The sequence below is a fragment of the Stegastes partitus genome, unplaced genomic scaffold (assembly GCF_000690725.1).
Source record: "Stegastes partitus isolate 25-593 unplaced genomic scaffold, Stegastes_partitus-1.0.2 Scaffold1585, whole genome shotgun sequence".
In the NCBI taxonomy this organism is placed as follows: Eukaryota; Metazoa; Chordata; class Actinopteri; family Pomacentridae; genus Stegastes; species Stegastes partitus.
The window spans coordinates 4,676-24,284 of record NW_007579316.1 but is presented as its reverse complement, the minus strand read 5'-3'; the positions used below and the strand labels follow the sequence as shown (position 1 = coordinate 24,284).

At 39.6% G+C, this 19,609-nt stretch overlaps 1 protein-coding gene and 1 long non-coding RNA gene across 4 annotated transcripts; one reads left to right on the top strand and one right to left on the bottom strand.

The window, feature by feature from the left end:
* The first annotated feature begins 449 nt into the window (after nt 1-449).
* Nucleotides 450-11,383, top strand: nod1 (nucleotide-binding oligomerization domain containing 1). 3 transcript variants are annotated; one of them, XM_008300758.1, is made up of 12 exons: nt 450-558; nt 2,149-2,347; nt 2,498-2,672; nt 4,315-6,127; nt 6,239-6,322; nt 7,051-7,134; nt 7,241-7,324; nt 7,800-7,883; nt 7,967-8,050; nt 9,146-9,229; nt 9,369-9,452; nt 10,593-11,383. In XM_008300758.1, exons 2-12 carry the CDS (start codon nt 2,171-2,173, stop codon nt 10,663-10,665), a joined length of 2,826 nt encoding a protein of 941 aa, XP_008298980.1. In that variant the 5' UTR covers nt 450-558; nt 2,149-2,170; the 3' UTR covers nt 10,666-11,383. The 3 variants fall into 3 exon arrangements, with proteins under 3 accessions (XP_008298980.1, XP_008298981.1, XP_008298979.1); XM_008300759.1 differs by lacking the exon at nt 450-558 and having other exon boundaries at nt 1,867-2,347; nt 4,315-5,933; nt 6,027-6,127; XM_008300757.1 differs by lacking the exon at nt 450-558 and having other exon boundaries at nt 1,867-2,347.
* Nucleotides 11,384-14,258: 2,875 nt separating this feature from the next.
* On the bottom strand, nt 14,259-19,085 carry LOC103371430 (uncharacterized). The gene is made up of 2 exons (XR_520941.1): nt 19,010-19,085; nt 14,259-18,781 (listed from the first exon to the last, which is right to left on the bottom strand). It is a non-coding gene; the product is annotated as an uncharacterized LOC103371430 (long non-coding RNA).
* Between the last annotated feature and the right edge of the window lie 524 nt (nt 19,086-19,609).

Here is a 19,609-nt window from a genome sequence, read left to right as displayed (position 1 = left end):
TTTAAAAAATCTAAAAATAAATGCATAAATAAGTAATAAATGCATACATGAATAAAATACATTTCGTAATGTAAAAAGGGGTTATTAAAATAATATCTAAAATGATTTTGACATTTTTATACATCAACTTTTGAAATTCCTTGTATTTCTTCGTTTCTTCGTAATATTTAAGTGTTTCTGTTTTTGTTTCTTTCTGTATTTCTGTGTCCACGTGTTAATTGTTGTCTCAATAAGTATATATATATATATTGATTTACTTTTTTTAAAAAATATTTTTTCTACCTAATGCATGTTGTGTCCTCCATAGGTATGTTAATAACTTTTGGAGTTATTTCTTGTAAAGATCTCCAGGACTCAGAAACACTTGCAGCACAGGTCTGTTGTGAAATCCAGGGCAGAAATGACGCACATTTAGAAAACTTTCACTTCCTACAGCAGGCAGCTGTCTGTGTACAGCAGATGAGCACAGACAGACAGCTGGTGTCTACTCGTGACATTTAACTGGAGTTGGTTGTTTTGAAGCTAAACTGTTTACTGTGGCGTGGAAGCAGCACTACGGTAGGATTTATTAGTGGTTATCTGCTGAAGTCAGACTTTATGTGAGCTACATGACTTAGAAAACTAACACAGCGGATGTAGCCGATGCTACGACAGCAGTTATTTCAACAAGTGTTTGTTTTAATTGACTTTAGCTTCAGAGTCTCTCAGGCTAAACTTGGAGCGAACGGGATAAAGTTATTATCCGTTAGAGGAAACAGGCTTTTGGAACAAATGTCGGAGTTCTGATTTCTGATCATTATGATAAACGGTTCTTCTTGTTTTGGGTGTGACAGTACGGGCCATTAAAAGATTAGGAACAAAGCTGTGGCACAAAAGAGGAAGAATGCTGTACAAATACTGGTGGTGACTTTACAATTAAAATAGTTGAACGTATTTAAACAACATTTAGACAGCTGTCAATCAAAATAGAGTGATTGTTATGCGCTTTGTGTGTGTGTGTGTGTGTGTGTGTGTGTGTGTGTGTGTGTGTGTGTGTGTGTGTGTGTGTGTGTGTGTGTGTATTTGTGAAGGATTCCTGAAAGTGCTGCTGTTAGTACAGTGGGACCTTGTTTTACACACAGTACATATGATGGTTTCAGACTCAGGCAGTGTACTGACCTCTTTCATAAACATCTAAAAATACGCACATTTCTGTAATTAACACTGAGCCTCAATGATTAGTAAGTTACAGTATAGGTTGTAGGAGTGTATTGATGGTATTAATGAAGATGACTGATCAGCAGTATCATTGAGACCAGTCTTACAATAGCTGACAGTAACTGTGATTTGTTGTTCCTGACCACCACGATACCTTGTAGCTTCACCATATTCCCAGGCTCTGGTTGAAATGAACCTGTTGAATTGATTAGCTGGTTGGCAGAATTTTTATTGTCAACAACTTTGATCATTCATTAATTATTTTGTCTTTTTTTTTTTCTTTTTTCCAAGAATGAATACCCAAAATGTACTTGTTTAGTCTTTGAAATATGAACATCTGTTATTTTTTTATAGCTTTCTGTAATATCATACAAAGATTTATTTTTGATTTGAATGTTCACTTGGGCTTCAGAGAATAACGATGAGCATTTTTTAAACAAATTTGTGACATTTTGTGCATTAAATCAGTCATCAAATAAAAAGTATCTGTTACTTGCAGCTCTACAGTACGCTGTAATGGAACCGTCTTGAGTCTTCCAACCATCCATTTTCTGGATGGCGAGGGGATGTTTGTATTCAAAGGGGAGGGATGGGGTGTGTTCATACAGAAAAAAAATCCAGACAAGTTTTTCCTTCCAGGAATTTCACACAAAGGTGAATTTTTGAGACTGGGGTCAAAAGATGGAGGATTGAGAATATTTAGTTTAATGATACAAATGTCTAAGAAGTGTGCAATTAGTTATGAAGACCCAGAAGATGTGTAGTAAGCTTGGGGTCTTTGAGCCCCTGAGAGGGTTGCTGGCTTTAATGGGTTGACAATCCAGCCCTGTGACTTACTCCTAAACAGCTTTTAAACATGTCTAAACTGGAATTGAAGAGTTAGGAAAAATCATGTTGTGCTTAAATGACTCACTCTTTATCATACTTATCTGGTCTTCTGTTGTCCCACAGATGTGACTGTTGTGTGCTAAATATGGGTCAGGTCGAAGAAGCCAAAGTGTCGTGCCTTAGCATTCTCACCTACCACAGAGAGCTGCTGGTGTCCAGGCTAAGGAGCATTCAGTGCATCCTCGACAATCTGTTGGCATGTGGCTTCCTCTGTGAAGAAGATGTTGAGATTGTTCAGCGAACTGCCACTAAGACGGATCAGGTAGGAAAACCTGACCAGGACATTTGTTTAAAAATGAGAGACAATTTTCATTAAAAAAAAAAAAATAAAATAAAATAAATAAATCTATAATACAAAATTATACTGTTCATACAATTTTCAATAATTTTATTTTCACTCATTGTTTTCTAGGTGCGCAAAATCTTGGAGCTAGTCCAATGCAAAGGGGAGGAGGCCTGTGAATACTTCATTTTCATCATATATAATGTATGTGATGCTTACATAGACCTCCAGCCATGGCTGAAAGAGATCAGCTACCAACCAAGCAATGAAGTAAGACAGTTGAAAGTGGTCAACACAGATCCTAGTAAGTATTACAGGCACTAACACTGTCCTTTTATAAACTTAATAGATTTAACTTGTGGAAGTGTTTTTTAAATTCTTCTCTCCACCACATGGTGATAAATTAGGGTAAAAATGTAAAAATACAAAGCATTTTTTTTCTATGACATTATGCTTACTGACACATTTCTCTTTGTGTAACATTTCAATGTTGAAACTGATGGAAGTGAAGCTTTTTAAAATATATGTATCATACTGTTGGGCAGTAACTGGTAACAATAACTGTCAGGTAAATGTGATGCGGTAAAAAGTACATTTTCTTCCCTTGAGTAACCTTGAGTTTAAGTGCCTGAAAAATAGAAAGTATAGTTGATATACTTTAAACAAGTAGACTGCAGATGTATCAAATTGTAATTTAAGAATGCATTTTAAAGAATTTTTTGACATTTCTGTTTTTATTTCACTATTTTAAAAAAAGAAAGAAAAAAACCCCCACAAAAACAAGCAACTTTAATCTGCACAATGAGACTGCATATTAGTAAGTCATAGTAAAAATGTCAAACCTGATCTACATGTATATACATTACAGCAAACATACAATATTCAATATCAAAACGTGCCATCAGATGTTTTGGTAGATTTGTGGTTACTTAGTAACACAGTTGACTCGTAATTGTGTCATGCACTTACAAAGGCCAGAATACTATGTTGCTCGCATTTGTCAAATTTAAATAAGAACAAAACTTCCCACATTACAATACAAACAAGAAGCTTTGTCTCATATCCAAAACTCTTGAAATTTGTCAAATCATCTCACATTTTGATATTTGGGGGTTCCAAACACTGGGACAAGTTAATGAACTCTGAAAAATGTATACCTATATAATCAGATATATTTTACTTTTTTTGGCGAACTGTGGTCATTTGTGAAACAGCTGAGCTGTGGTCTGCACTCAGGCCTCAGCATGTTGTAAATACTCCACTCCCCTACATTCTCTCCATGCTCTGCTCCAGACCATTGTGTAACTTCTTCTTTCTAATCCTCTCACCTGGCATGTGTGTCCCCAGTCCAAACAACTGTGAATTAAACATTAAGTTCATCGTGTTTTAAATATGTTTAATTTGTACATCCAAAAAAAAAATGTCATACCCACACATTTCTGTAGCAAACCAAAAATTGGAACCCTGTCACCCGTATAAATTTCTTCTTTATCATTTGCTGAAGCTAGTGAGGTCTGTCCAATACTCTGTGCAACTGTGTGTCAACAAGCAAGTATTCTGGCCACACATGAAGTCTGGTGGGCCCTGACTGAGGTTTCATCAAAGGCTGATCAATGTCATGAAATACAGTATTTCGACATTTAGTAGTTACCTTCTACTTGATGAACCTGATTTCACACAGATGTTCACGTGTGGATGAATATGAGTGTGCTTGGTTGTCTGTCTGTCTCTCTGTGTGGCCTTGCGATGGCCTGGCGACCTGTCCAGGGTGTGTCCTGCCTTCACCCTGAGTCGGCTGGGATAGGCTCCAGACTCTCTGCGACCCTAGTGAGGATAAAGCGGTGTATAGATAATGGATGGATGGATTTATGTTTGGAATGGATAAAATAAGTCTGGTCATAATTTTTTTTTTTAAAACAGCTAATTCACTGTCTGTGTCCTCTCAGTCAGTAGGTACTGTGAGAAGTTGAGACATGAAATGAACCGGGACAGCAGCTTCATCATGTCGTATGGCCAGAAAGAGGAAACCCGGCTGGAGAACCTCTACACTGACACTATGATGGAGCTGTTTAATGGCTGCAATGAAAGTCAGGGTTTCTTCGAGAATCTGGACCAGCTCCTGGGAGAACATGCAGTTTTCAATCCCCAAGGTGAAATCATCTATGTAGTGGGAGATGCTGGTGTGGGAAAATCCATCCTTCTGCAGAAGCTTCAGAACCTCTGGTCCAAGAAGGAGCTGCAGACAGATGCCATCTTTTTCTTCAAGTTTCGCTGTAGGATGTTCAGCCTCTTCAAGGAGACAGACCAGATCTCCCTTAGAGACCTTATATTCAAGCACAGCTGCTACCCAGATCACGATCCAGATAATGAAATCTTTGATTACATCCTGCGCTTCCCTGAGAAGGTTATATTTACTTTTGATGGCTATGATGAGATTCAGGAAGATCTGGATCTGATGAATGTTCCTGAGGTGGTGTCACCAGAGGGCAAGGCCAACCCCCTCCAGCTGCTCATCAGCTTGCTCTGTGGCAAACTACTCAAGGGCTCAAAGAAAGTGCTGACAGCTCGAACAGGGATTGAGATTCAAAGTAAGGTGATCAGGAAGAAGGTGATTCTGCGCGGGTTCTCCCCAGCTCACCTAAAGACTTACATTGATCTGCACTTTAAGGAGCAGGAGCACAGAGAGCTGGTGTCAGTTCAGCTGGATGCTAGTCCTTACCTCTGTGGACTGTGCTCCACCCCGCTGTTCTGCTGGATTGTATTCAAGAGCTTTCGGCATCTGCACGCAATGCACGATAGTTTTCACCTGCCTGACACCTGCGTCACACTCACTGACATCTTTCTCCTGCTGTCTGAGGTGTTCCTCAGCCGCTTAGCTTCACCTGCACCATCTTTATTGAAGAAAAGCACTCGCTCCACCTCAGAGACATTTACAGCAGGGCTCAGGCCCCTTGCTGCATTTGCCAAGCTAGCACTTCAGGGTATAGAGAGAGGGAGCTTCATTTGCAGTCAAGAGGAGATCAGTGCATGTGGTCTGACAGAAGAGGATGTGCCCCTGGGATTTCTTAGACCTGTTAGTGAAATTGATGCCAGTGGAAGCCCTGCTACCTTTGAATTCATTCACGTCACCCTCCAGTCTTTCTTGGCAGCATTTGCTCTTGTGTTGGATGAGCAGTCTGCTGCCAGCTCCATTCTTAAGTTCTTTACAGAGTGCAGCAGGAAAAGAGAACCGTCCTGTCTGCCCTTTGATGTCTGTATCTGTAGCTCTACAAAGCGTGGTGAAAAGAAGCCATTTGCACCTAACGAGCACCTTCATTTCACTAATCTGTTTTTGTGCGGACTGCTGTCCAAGACTCACACTGGCCTGATGGGACATCTGTTATGTCCTATTTCGTTAAAGAGAAAACGGGCCTTGCTGAAGTCTTACCTGTCCACCAGTGTCAAGTCCCACCTGCATGGCTTACCCTACTACAATGGTAACGAAGGCAAGAGGGTTCATGTTATGCCCAACTTCCTGTGGATGCTGAGATGCATCTTTGAGACAGGGAGCAAAGACATTGCTAAGGTGACAGCAAAAGGCATCACAGCCGGATTTATCAAACTGGGTTACTGTAACGTGTATTCAGGTGACTGCACTGCCCTGAACTTTGTCCTGCAGCATCGTAAGAACCTCCTGGGGCTCGACATGGATAACAACAACATCAGCGACTATGGAGTGAAGCAGCTCAAGCCTTCTTTCTGCAAAATGACAGTAGTGAGGTAAGAAGTACAGATATGTTCGTAACTACCTTCTAATTTCCACTGATAGATTTTCAGACTGATTAAGTGATGCGTTTAACTCTGAGCACTAATCAAATGTCTGGCCTTTAGATTGTGTGTCAATCAGCTGTCAGACAGCAGCATTGAGGTTCTTGCAGAGGAGCTGTGTAAACACAAAGTTGTGAAAACTTTGGGGTAAGTAAACATTGTCCAACATCAGTTGTTCTAAAACTGAGTAACCTGTGCTTAATGCCATTGATTTATTTTATGCATTGCACTTCAAGGTATGGGATATATTGGATGTGAACTGTCAGTGCTTTGAGTCACATACTGGATGTGGGTGAAATGGGCAGGAGTAAAGATCTCAGCTCATTTGACAAGAGTCAAGTCATTTTTGCGAGACAACTAGGCCACAGCATTTCCAAGACACCAGTGAAATATTAATGATAGACGCAGAGGATTAATTTTGCTCTAATGCGACTGTGTATTAGCAAGCAGAGCCAACCTAACTTTTCTGCTGTCAGATGCAAAGACCCCACTGTAGACCTGTATGCCAGTGGAGGAATACTCTGTTTCAGATTCCAAGATAGGTACAACAATTACCTAACAACAACACATTTCAGTACACAAATGATTAGTAAATTTATCAATGAGTTGATTAACAGAAAATAGATTAGAAACTGAAAATGACAGTTATATTTCTTTAACATATTTTTACATGTTCGCTTCTCAGGTGCAGTATACCAAACATCAATAGGTTTTAGATTATTAATCACACAAAAAAGAAACATTGGACTGTGGAACATTGTGCCCAGCACTTTTTTAAAAGGCATTTTTGAACTAATCAAGTATTTGATTATTTAAGAAAGTAACTGTATGATTAATCAGTAAGATCTGACTGTTATTTCTGTGCCTGTCCTCAGGCTTTACAACAATCACATCACAGATGTTGGAGCCAAGCTGGTTGCTCAGATAATTGAGGAATGCCCAAAGCTCCGAGTTGTCAAGTATGTTTCTGATTTGTATCAAGAATAAAAAGAGAAAATGAAAGTAATTGAAATATGTTATGGTTGTATGTCACTTAAATTGATGCATTCATTACTTTGTCCTTAGGATTGGTAATAACAAGATCACTAGTGTTGGTGGGCGGTATCTGGCCAACGCAATTCAGAAGAGCACTTCAATATTTGATGTGGGGTAAGACTTCATTGATATTAAACATCTTTGCTGAAGTAGCTCAGTTAATCTTGCATATTCCTAATTAGCAGGTGATCACATGGAAGTGGTAGGGTATGAAAGAAAATAACACTGGACAGCTGCAGATTAAGAGCAACATGCATAAAGTATGGCTTTTGTTGCTAGACAGATTTGTAGCTGTGAAAAAATAGCTTTATCCTCATCCTTCAAGCACCATGAAAAAATTAAATACTGATGAACGCTGCAACAATAGAGACCAAAGAAAAAAACATCATCAGGATCCATTTTCAGCTGTCTTACCAGGTCGTCCATCCCAGCTGAAAACATCTGGGAAATAAATTCTGGCATATTGAAGAAGGTTGTTTAAGACTGAAAATAGCATTGACAGTGAGATAGCTGTGTACCACAGGCTTCAGTAAGACAGTAAGGCCTTAAAAAGCATCTTATTTGAGAGCTTTGATATTTTTGTTTCCAGGATGTGGGGGAACAGCATCCGTGATGAAGGAGCTGAAGAATTTGCTCAAGCTTTGAGGAACCACCCAAGCCTTACCAACCTCAGGTAGCAAGGCAAGGCAGTGCATGAAATATATTAAAAAGCTGATCCAAACCTACTGATTTAAACCATTTTTTTCTGTGTTTCAGTTTGTCATTCAATGGTATCACATCAAAAGGCGGGAAATGTCTGGCAGAAGCACTAAAAGAGAACAGCGTCCTCAGGATATTCTGGTAAACACAGTGACACACATAGTTAGAGCTGAAGCTGTGTCTACATCAGGGATGTATTAAGGGAGACGGAGTTAATCGTGCAACTTGGCCTTGTTGCCAATTTGCCAGTGGCTACATGGTGTATTGCCATAAGATTTAATACAATCTGGTAATAACGCTTACATGTAACATTTAACTTATAACATGTAGTTGGGGCCAAGAAGGGAAAAACTACATTGCCAGGTAAACAATTTTCACTCAAGAATAAGTGGCGTCTTGGTGTCCATATTCTACACAAAAGATATCGCTTTAGCAGCACGTTAGCAGAGCAGCAGCTGGGTGAACTACAAAGCAGGTTCGACACAGCCAGGATCTCTTTAGCTCACTCTCTTGTTAGCTGACTTAAATATGTAAAAAAAAATATCAGAAATAATTGGTATAAAGAGGGTGGTTATCAACTTTTACGTTTTCTTCATCGTGATCTATGTGCACTCTTCTTTCATTTATTTGGATCGATTGTGTGCCGCCTACTTAAGAGGAACAAGTTGTAGTGGAGAGCTTTGAAGAATAGAAGAAAAAAATTGCCAAAGGTACCTTATTGCAAACAAGACAGAAGAGGAGTATGGTAGTTAATATATTTTTTTTACCACTCAGTGCACTCTCAATTCAGATGGTTATGTCTAACGTGACAGTTGCACATTGCGGCTCTTAAACTTTAAATTTCATACATTTAAAGATGATGTTCAAAAAGAGCTTGTATGTTGGGTGCTGATGAAGCATAGAAGAAATCCCTTAAGTTTTTCTGCCAAGCCAAGGTGAAATAAATTCCATTTATCATCTGCAATGACTTGTTTGTAATAAATACCAAAAGACTAATCAGTTTTCTATTAACTGCAATACCAGCAGTGTAAAATGGACTTCATGCATCACCAACTGAAAGCATGCAGGTTTCTTTTGGAAATGTCTTTTGTCTTTATGGTTGTATAACACAGCTAAAAGGCAGCCATTAACACTTTCAGTGTAGATTAGATAGGAATGTGTGTGAATAATGATAAAACAACTATTTGTGCTGTGCAGAATGACACTATATAGCAGAACCTGTCTGTGCTGTTGCAGGCTGGTGCAGAATGAGTTGACTGATGTTGCAGCTCCACACTTGGCTGAATTGATCAAAGCAAACACTGGTTTAAGCCACCTCTGGTGAGGAAAACGCACATGCATGACCACACTCACACTGTATTTACTCACTAGGTGTTTGTATTGCTGAGATCCATGATCCATGATGCTGCTGAATATCTCGATTGTCAAACAGTCCCCTGCTGTGTATATTTATCTGCAGGTTAATCAGCAACCAGTTCACTGTGGATGGAATTAGACACCTCGCTGAAGCACTTACTCACAACACAGATCTCAAAGAGATATGGTGAGCATCAGTTAAAAGTCTGTGACATTTTCTTTTCATCTAAGATACTGGTCTTACAACCAGGTACCAGGTACCACATTACCTGGTACCTGATCATACAACCAGGTACCAGGTAATATGGGTGGGAGTAAGTTTGCGAGGGTAGGTGGGGAATAAAATATTCCCAGCAGCCTCTGGTAGTTTCATTTCATTGTTCTGGACAGAAACGTGAATCTACAGGATTAGGTCTGTGACTTTGACATTCTGGCTAAAATGTGTAACAATTACTTTCACTATGCATTTTAATAGTTAGATTTTCCAGCTGCTTAAAAATATGTTGAATCGGTTTGTCTGGACTGGACTAAAATCATTGACCAAGGCTAGTAATATTTAAATCAACCTAATAAACACTTAGTTAGTTAGTAAAATTGTTATTCATTCTCTGCATAGATATCAGGTGACACACACCTGAAGCAGTCTGGATGTGCGCAAAGCTCTCCTGGATGATTGACAGCATAGAACAAGCACTAATACAAAATACCGGGTTCACGAGTGAAAGGTGGATGGACATACTATGTCTTTCAGTAAGCACCCTGAACCTAGCTTAAAGTTCTGATACAGGTAGTATCAAGACATAACTGTGCAAGAATGCTTACTTGTAAGACTAAGCTGGTGGGAAAACTGACAAGTACTACTGTGTAAGTGAATTAATTTTTGGATCGGGTGTCACTTTTGGATTAATCTGCATTGTTCCATCTGTAGCAGGGGAGCTTGTTGTCATTTGGACTGCCCTGCTTTGTGACTGACTAGCTTCTTGCACATAGAAATAAACAGTAGTAAAGACTCATTAGTATTTGACTATTTAGAGCAACCTGGGCACTGTAGTATTTTGAGCAGACTGACAGCCAAAACATAATTACACGTGAACAAATTTGAAATCAATCAATTCTGTGGCTGATCTGTGACTGTTTGTATCTGTGTTCAGTAACACTGAGGTTTTTTTTAAGGCCAGCAGACTGCATTGGTAATTAGCGTTTATTTGCATTTGCATTCAGCATTGAGTTAGCATCCAATCAGTATTCGACTTGTCTAAAGAACATTGCTGATTATTGTGTTATGTTTTGAATGAATGCCTGATGTTGTGTCATCATGTTCCTACAGTGTGAAAGGAAACAAGCTCTCTGAAGAGGAAGAGAAAGAATTTCTGTCAGAGAAACGGCTGCGGTTCCACTGACAGGGTCCTAAAATCAGACATGTGCACGTGATGTGACATGTGTTTCTCAGAAAACATGGAGTGTGTTCACTGTGTGTATGCAAAGTGTTAGCAGTAGCACACTGATGTGCTGTCATGTTAGACTTTATGCCTTTACCTAATGCTGGGGGCAGGGAATTCTGTGGATTCTGCACTTGATAAACCTTTATTTTCATGTGCTCTGAGCAGAATGTAACTTTCCTGTTTCATGCAGGGGAAGTCTATATGAAACTTTGCCATGTCATATATGAAAACGGGAAGTGGAAACGAACAAGAAGTTACAACATGCCAACCACCTTACATGCACATTTTGTTTTGTAATAATGCAATACATATAAACAATATAAACTGTAAATAACTATTTTATTTATGATTTGACTTGGTTGTTACCCAAGATACTGTTAGTTTTCCGCATAAAGTACAGACTGAAAATTGTATCACCATCTCAATATTTGCATTACCTGAACAATAGCCCAGCAGTAGCAACTCAATGCCAGAAAATTTAGCAGACCTTTTTATTTTGTATTTTACTGTATTTATTTTTTTTACTGAAATCTTTATTATGACAAATGTATCTTCACCACCATCTGGACAAAGACTGTGCTAAGAGCCAAAGAGCAAGTGTTATTTTCTTGGATGCCTTCTTCATGTAATGAAATGAAATGAAAAATACTTTATTTATCCCAGAAGGGAAATTCAATCTTGTAAAAGCTCACTTTTTTTTTTTTTTGACTGTCCACTATTGATTCAGAGACACAGCTTGGCTCTCACTTTTTTTTTTTTTTTTGTAATGCATTTTTTCATTTTTGTAATGCAACATCCCTCACATTGAGCTGTCACAGACACACCAATTTCCACTGATAACCACTGTACCAGATCTGAAGCCCTTGTCTCACTGTTTTTCAGAGGTAGATGGTGGAAGCAGTGTACTGTATCTGTGGCTTCATTTTAGGAGAACAGTCACTGCAGCTTTTGTTAGCCACCATGTCAAATTCCATACATGCTGATCACTGCTGCAACTGGTTTGACTGAGTTTTAGCTCCCTACCTGTCTTCCTGTAGCCCTTTCCATCTTTGTGAAGACAGGCAGATATTTTTAAATTCCTCTGGCAATTCTTTTCCATGGGGAGCCATGATTCAGATATGCAGATAGACTCAAACCTGGTGTTCACGGGTCATTTTATAACAATCTCCATGCAGGTAGGCTGATTGGAAACTCTAGATGGACTCTTTTTTTCAGTGATCATAGGCGTAGTCACTTTTATTGCACTGAGTTTATACTTTGGGGTCTGTATTGTCAATGTAGAGGTCAGCACTGTTGCCTCGCAGCAAGAAGGTCGCCGGTTTGTGTCTCGGTCAGGACACCTGGGATCTTTCTGCATGGAGTTTCCTGTTTGTGATTCTAGATGGTGCTGGAACTGAAAAGGCTGTATGAACAAAACATGGAGCTAGCTTCAGTCAGGAACACTAGCATTCTTTGCATTCATTATTCTTTGCTCCTTGTCTTTTTCCCTCCAGGGATCTTCTTCATACCACACAGTTTGGCTTATCTTTGCAGGAAAAGCATAAAATTAACAAAGACCCTGTTCCTTTGAAGTGTTCAAGCACTGAAAATATCAGTGTCAGCTAAATGGAAGGCAGTTGTAATTCATTCATGTTGTAAATGAAACCTTTTTTCTAATATTTGAAATGCTTGCTGTGAAAAATGCCTGTATTTGTACACTGATATAGAGTATATGATGCAACTCCATCCTGGTTTATGTCATCCAAAGCCACCACTCCTATCATATAGAAGCTTTGGGGACTTGTCAGAGAAATAAAAAAGAATGGTGAAAATCAGCAGGCTGTGCTGTTGTGTATTTCAGTCTTAAGCGTGGGGTCAAGCAACAAAAAGCTGAGATCCTACACTTCCCATGATGCAAATGAATTGCATCTTTCATTGTTGCTCCCTGCCTGCTAAATACCCATGTTTTCACAATCTGAGCATGAATAATACATTGACTTATGTGAAATAAACCCTTTCAGCTGCTGGTTAAGGTAACTAGACCGCCTCAGATGGAGTCTAAATGAACCATCTAGTCTAGTCAAAATGGAACACTTCCTTACTGGCTCTTTACCAATCTCCTTGTCAGACATATTTGTTTCTTGAGAGGAAAAGAAATCATCAGTGTTTTATTAAGCAGGTCTCATTCTTTGGTGCATTTCATGGCCAGCATTCCTAATAACTGCCAGGAAATAAACTGAAAATGTTATCAAGTACCTGACTGATAGTGGCTCATATAAGGTTTACTTGAGGACTCCAGCTTCAGTGTGTGGCACACGGTACTTCTAGTACCACCTGGCATACAAACTTAAGGCACAGAACTGTATTTGTTTCAAAGGACTGTGCTAAACACTAATAACCTGGATATCTGCATCAATCATCGACTTCGGTTTCCGTGAAAAACAAAAGGCCTTAGAAGGTATTAAAATCTCTTCAGTTTTATTTACAAAGGTCTTGCAGTTGGAGTAGAAAAAAAAATCAGTTTATACTGGGTTCCTCCATTGATTCATTTTCTGCCACTTACCTGCGTCCAGGCGTGGACAAACTGTCCGACTGCTTTCCACCTCTCCTATATAGGACCTATAAACAGTATATGAGACCTTCTATAGGTCGTTGCATTTCTTTGGGATAGTTTTGTCTGTCTAGTTGTTTCAGGGAGCGCTGAGATTTTCAAACAAGTAGCATGAACGGTCACTTCACTCAGAGGCTCTGGCCCAGGACCAGCACTGACGCAGTCCTGTCAGATATCAGACAGGATTCTGGAGAAAGATTGTTGCTATTTAGCTAGTTGGCATATTCAGCATGTGCCAGATATCCCTTCCCTTTCTGTTCCAGTACACCGCCATCCCCCCTTCCCCTCCCCGTCCCGTCACGAGCACAAAAGTGCACGCTGCCACACTTGTCACTTGATGTTTTTCAGTGCACACACGGAATAAAAACTAGCAGATCGTGATAAGATATTGTCTGAATTGAACCAAAAAAATGGAAATGGTTTGAATGACTAGCTTCACCTTTAGCTGAATAATTATGAAGCTGGCAAAATGTGATATGAACAACAACAAACCCATGTACCAACAGCTGTAAATAACTGTATGGCTTATTGTTTAGCATTCTTCAACAACTCTGATCATTATAAAGGGTTTAAATGTTATTCTGTGTGATCTAAAAAATGTCTTGATTGAATTCAGAAACAGGGAATAACAGTGTATACAGGGGATTTTTCATTGACTGCACAAAAGATCTGAAGTTTTCAAGTGAAAGACTTTACCCAACTTCCAATTTACTGGGGTGGGGGGCATATTTGACCCTTTGTTACCACGTGACCCAAGTTCCACATTAAGGTCACATGATAACAGCCATTTCTGTAACAACTGAGCAACTGGGAAATGATATGTGGCAGAAAGCTTTAGAAAGACAGTATTTTGCTGTCAAACCCAAATTATTATATTTATTTCAGCACTTACCAGCAACTTTATCGAATATTAGCTTTTAAACTTCTGCCTCTGTCGCTATGGTTTAACTTAACACCTGCCTTTTGCTCTGCAAGTTTTTAATTTCACAACAAAGGCTTCTGTGCGCTCGTTGGATTAGTCGCTGCTGTTACCGGCAGCTGTTTGAAAAAAAATAACAAACCACAAGGACAAATCAGTGAAATGTCATTGTCACATCTATTAAGGCCAGATCTGTTGCACTTTTGCTCTTAAATTCACAGGATTAAAATAAAAAGACAGTCAGTGTCAAACCTGCTCACAGAAATCAGCTGTATAATCAAGTTGTGAAGAAAAAAACCAAAAAACAACGCTGATCGGTAATAATCGATTGCATGAGTCAGATTAGGGGGAGAGATGAAGGTACAGCATGAGCCCTGTTAGACTTCTATCAACCAGCCACATGTCCACACTATTGCTACAAACAGAGACTGCGATGAGAAGAGGTGGTCCACCTTCATACTGTAGAGAGGAACTCTGTGGAAGCAGCACCACCGTGTGGAGGGACTGAGCACTACATGACTCAGGTAATCTCTTGCGTGGCGGTCAGGTGTACATGGTGATGTAGCAGTAGTCATTAGTGTCCTGGGGTGGATCCCAAAACTCCAAAGTTTAATCCATTTCTTCTCCAGTGACCCACACAGATACCTCACTGTCATCCCACCCAGAGAATGGCATACGTTTACATACATTCAACAAACAGGGTAAGGTCATGTCTCCACACTCCTGTAGTTCACTGTTGCAGCTCCATGTAGTTGAAGGATTCACAAGAGACAGATTCACAAAAGAATGATCAAAGGCAATGGCATGTTATTAAAATGGTAATAATAATAATCATAAACTTCCAGTCTGCAGTAGAAGGTCAAACATTCATGTCTCCTTAAAGGGCTGAATGAAAATGATTAGGGGAATAAAAATAAGGGAGGGTTAGTGGTCTGACTTTCTCATTCCAGAGACTTGTATGTTTTTTCATATTACAGCGTGAGACTTAGGGTTAAAAAAAAAAAAAAAAAGTACCAATAAAAGCTTTTTTTAAAAAAAGTCTAAAAATGCTTGCTCAAACACAATTACAAAGTATTGAGTTTGTTTTCATATAAGACAAAAACGCAGCAGATTCTACATAGTAGCAGCAGTGAAACATTAATAAAATCCAATTGTTGCAGCTCTATTGTGTCTTTCAAATAGATAAATAACAAATTCTTACAACATGGGCATCTTCACATCATCTGGCAGCTCTAAACAGGTGACTTAGAGTAGATTTTGTGATATTTCATTAGTTTGAACTACAAATTTTGACTGGCGTGGGACATCTATCTGTTCTATTATTCAGAGCAAAGTTGGACAAACTGAAGTTTGTTTGAAGTTGGAAACTTGCTCCCAGTTCGTAACCAACCTTTGTTACCCTAGTCAAAATGACTCTATTCATGCCAGCTGAGTAATTTTCTCAGACTTGAGAAAGTTCTTTTACAGCCAAAAACAACATACAGCAGTTATTACAGGCTGAGTGCTCTTCCTGATAAGACTTTGATGGTAACATTAGTTGGAATGCCAGTTAAAATGAATGTCAAAACAGAACACTATGCTGGAAACCCACATGTGCAATGGCAGCTGGATGCAGCAGAGAGATGATGACTGACAAGGCAGATACCAGTGAAAGCAGTCCAGTGAAGAAAGACGATTTTAGGCTGAACAGCAAACTGCAAAGCAAAACATGTTGCAATGCTTTCATTTGAAATTTTTTTGGTAGCTTCTGTCATGTAGTGAGGAGTTTGATGTTGTACATACTGCAGGCAGTGTAAATAATGTGTTCAACTGATCCCTGCCTAACTTGCTGCCTAATGTCTGTGAGGAAGATGTAGATTAGAGACCCAACAATATCAACTGCTCTGTTAAAGGGTTGTACGAAAAACATGCGTCATCTGCATGGTTCATATAACTGATGCACACTGCAGTCTGTCCCAATTCTGTCTGTTGGCTAACATTAAGAATTCTATCGCTGCACGTACACAGTGATGCTTTGGACATTCCAGGCAAATACTAACCCCTGCTACTGTGCTTCACCTACCTGGAGGTAACTTTAAAGAGACAAAGAGAGTAAAGGGAAGCAGAGACCATCTGGTGTACTTCCTCTCTTGAAAAGCAACATTTTTCAATGGAAACTTCATCTTGCCCTCATTAAGAGCCTCCATGAGCCTGTGATTAGACAATACTGCTTTTAAAGTTGCTATGAGGAAGTCATGAAGGAGCTTATTTGTTTTTCCAGTATAAAAACAGTCTTCAGGGTGGTTGGACAAGCAGTGGATTCAGTACTGGAGTCATGGAAAAAAAGGGGTTGTGGAGGGAATTCCACGTGAGTTTTGGAGCTTTGGGATCAACACAAACCCTGGATCTCATTGATTCCACTGATGAGCTCATCCTCGAGGGTCGACAGAGAACTCGTCCGTGAAATCCATACCTGTGATAGTTTTTTCACCAGATTAAAAGTCTGTACACTCTTGTTCCTCTGTGAGGTCTTCAGGCAAACCCAATCCCAAACAGTCTGGCTCAGGGTGTCAGGTCCAGTGATTCCAGTGTCTCCCCAGTTCTGTGTCTCGGCCAAGTTTACTCAACCTTAGCACTGTGATTGAAGTTTGATTGAAGCTGCCAGGACCCGAGATCAGTCTACTATAGTCCAGTTCACAAACCAATAACTGAGCAACAGGTTACTGACTCCCAGCGTGATGACAACCAGTTCACGGCACAGAGTTTTAGTAGCACAACTCATTGTAACTAATGTTATTGTAAAAGATCACAGTCTCATTCTTGGTTATCTGGTCCCTTGAAACTAGTAAAACCTGCAATTTCACCTGAGTAAAGTGGTTCACACTTAAGGGAGAATACTGGATATATCAGTCCCCACACTGGTGCTTCTTACTCTTCTTCATTACAAAAGAATAAAGATGCAGCAAATGTGGCGTCCTGATTTTTTTTCTTCTTTTTTGCTTTCTTTGCTCTAAGTGGGAACCATTTTACTTGTAATTGCTACTAATACAATAAAATGCAATAATTAATACAAAACCTACTCAGATCAAATCTGAGTTCAACAGACTTGATGAAAACAACAAAAGCTAATTATTCCAGAAGTAACGCAAAGCAAACTTGACAAAAAAAAACAAAACAAAACAATAAAAACCTTAACTTGAGGTCCACCAAATTTTTCTCACTTTAACTCTGATGTGAAAAGTTTCTTGGTACAAGATCCTATTCATGTCAGAACAAGGTATCATTTATATTATGACGTATTCTTTTGTAGACATGCTTTCCAGTTGGGTGACCTCATGACTGCGTCCCTGCTTTGTGCAGATGATGTGGTCCTGCTGGTGTCGCTGGGCTTTTCTTACTATAAAAATTCACCACATTCTCCGACCATCCGAGGCTTGCAGAGTCGCTAACACTAACTAATAACTAATTCAAACATGTTTTTAGAAAAATTATATTTTTGTTGTTTTAGTTTTGTAGCTACACTTGTTTAATGCCATTGTCTGTGCTTTTTATATGTTTGAACTATTTATGCTATTGTTGTTTTAATAAAAACTAATTTTTGTCCAATTAGAATTTCTACTGGTGGAGGGAGATGGTTTTACTGTAAATATATACTGTTAAAAGGTGCTTTATGAAATCTTTTTTTTTTTTTTTTAAGTATTATGATTAATATAACTCATGTTGTAATATAGAGCAGCTCCCTCATGCTGTTGCATATCACTGTCACAGAAAAAAATACCTTGTTACAACATAAAGACGATCAAATACAAACAAGACCATTTTCTCATTATAGCAAGAAACTGAGATGTTTCTTTCTTTTGTCCTGGTGCAATATTTAGGCTGGTAGGTGTTAGGGTCAGGTTTTGGTACCTGAAGACCTCCATTCCAAGGTTTATGATCAAAAAGCACTGATGATTGTGTGTTTGACAATATTCACAGTTGATTGGCACCATTTTTGCAACAGCGTCAGATGCAGACAGACCGTCTCTGGCTTGTTTCTCCTGGTGTGGTAGGATGGCAGTCGTGGTGAGATGGTCCTGCTGGTCCAGGTGGCTCTGCAGATAGCCTGGCCTCCTCCGTCCCGCCCTACTGTGTGCTGGGCGTCACTACAACAAGGCACTGGGAGACACTGATGCTGATGGAGGAGGGGAGGGACAACATTGGAGGGGTTAACTCACCATCGCTGCCCCTCTATGACCACCTCCACTCCTCCCGTCCTGCTGTACTGTCCTGGTGTACAATCAGGTGACATCTGCCTCTCAGGAAGTAGAGCCCTGCCTGCCATAATGCCCTGACAATCAGGGTTGGAGAGGAAGTGAGGTGGAGATGAGTCCGTCCACTCAGAGGCTGAGTGGGATGTGCAACTCAAACATAACACAAAGTCTGTATCCCTGAAGATTGCTTAAATGAGATTTGGCACACTGTGGTACTACATTATTGAGTGGGTGGTTGGGGGGGCGGGGTTAACTGATCACAGTGGTCACAGAGTCCAGCAGTCTCCCTGGATCCACAATTTCATTTTGTAGATCCCTCTCATGGTGTGGTACCTGTCATTAAACGACCAACACAGGATATTAAAACAAACCAAGCCAAAGGCACCAAATTAGCATGCTGACGTGATTACAAGCACAATCCAAAACCTCAGCTCTTGATTAGGATCAAAGTGTCAGCAGCACCCGAAGAGAACCACTGAAAAACACTCACTGCTCTCAAAAACATATCCTCTTTGCTCCGTTAAAAACATGTATACCTGGGATGCTTGGAAACAACTTTACCTGTGCAAAAAAAAGCTTTAATCTGATGGATGCTCCGGACATGATCTGTTCACTTCAAACCACTCGTCGATGCAGCTGAAAAACAAGGAGGGAGCAGATGAGTGTCTGCAGGTCAAGTGTGAAACAGAGGAACTGATGATAACAACAACATACTTGTGGTTCATCATGTCCTCAAAATGTCTGTTTAGTTGGCTGTGGTGACACCTACTGGTGAGCAGGGGTCATATTTGGTATGTTTTTATAATGATGTACAACCTGAAGTGAAAAGTGTTAGATCTCAGGGGTGTACTACAAAGCAAGTTTGACAAAGCCAGGCTTTCTTTGTATTAACTGGCTTCACAAAAACTAAAACCCTAATCAGAGGTAATGGTCATTAAGGTTATCTTTGCCATACTCTCTGTGTGCTCGTTCTCAGCATGAACTGCTGGACCGATGGTTCAGTCAGGTTGTTATGAAGAACATACAAAAATGTATTCTGGTAAAAACCACGTTCACTACAGATGATGCAAGAGAGAAACGCTGCTACAGCATTTTGAAATGTTGAAATGAACATATCTCGCTTAAACTTACTGCACTAAAGTTCATACATGTAATGATATT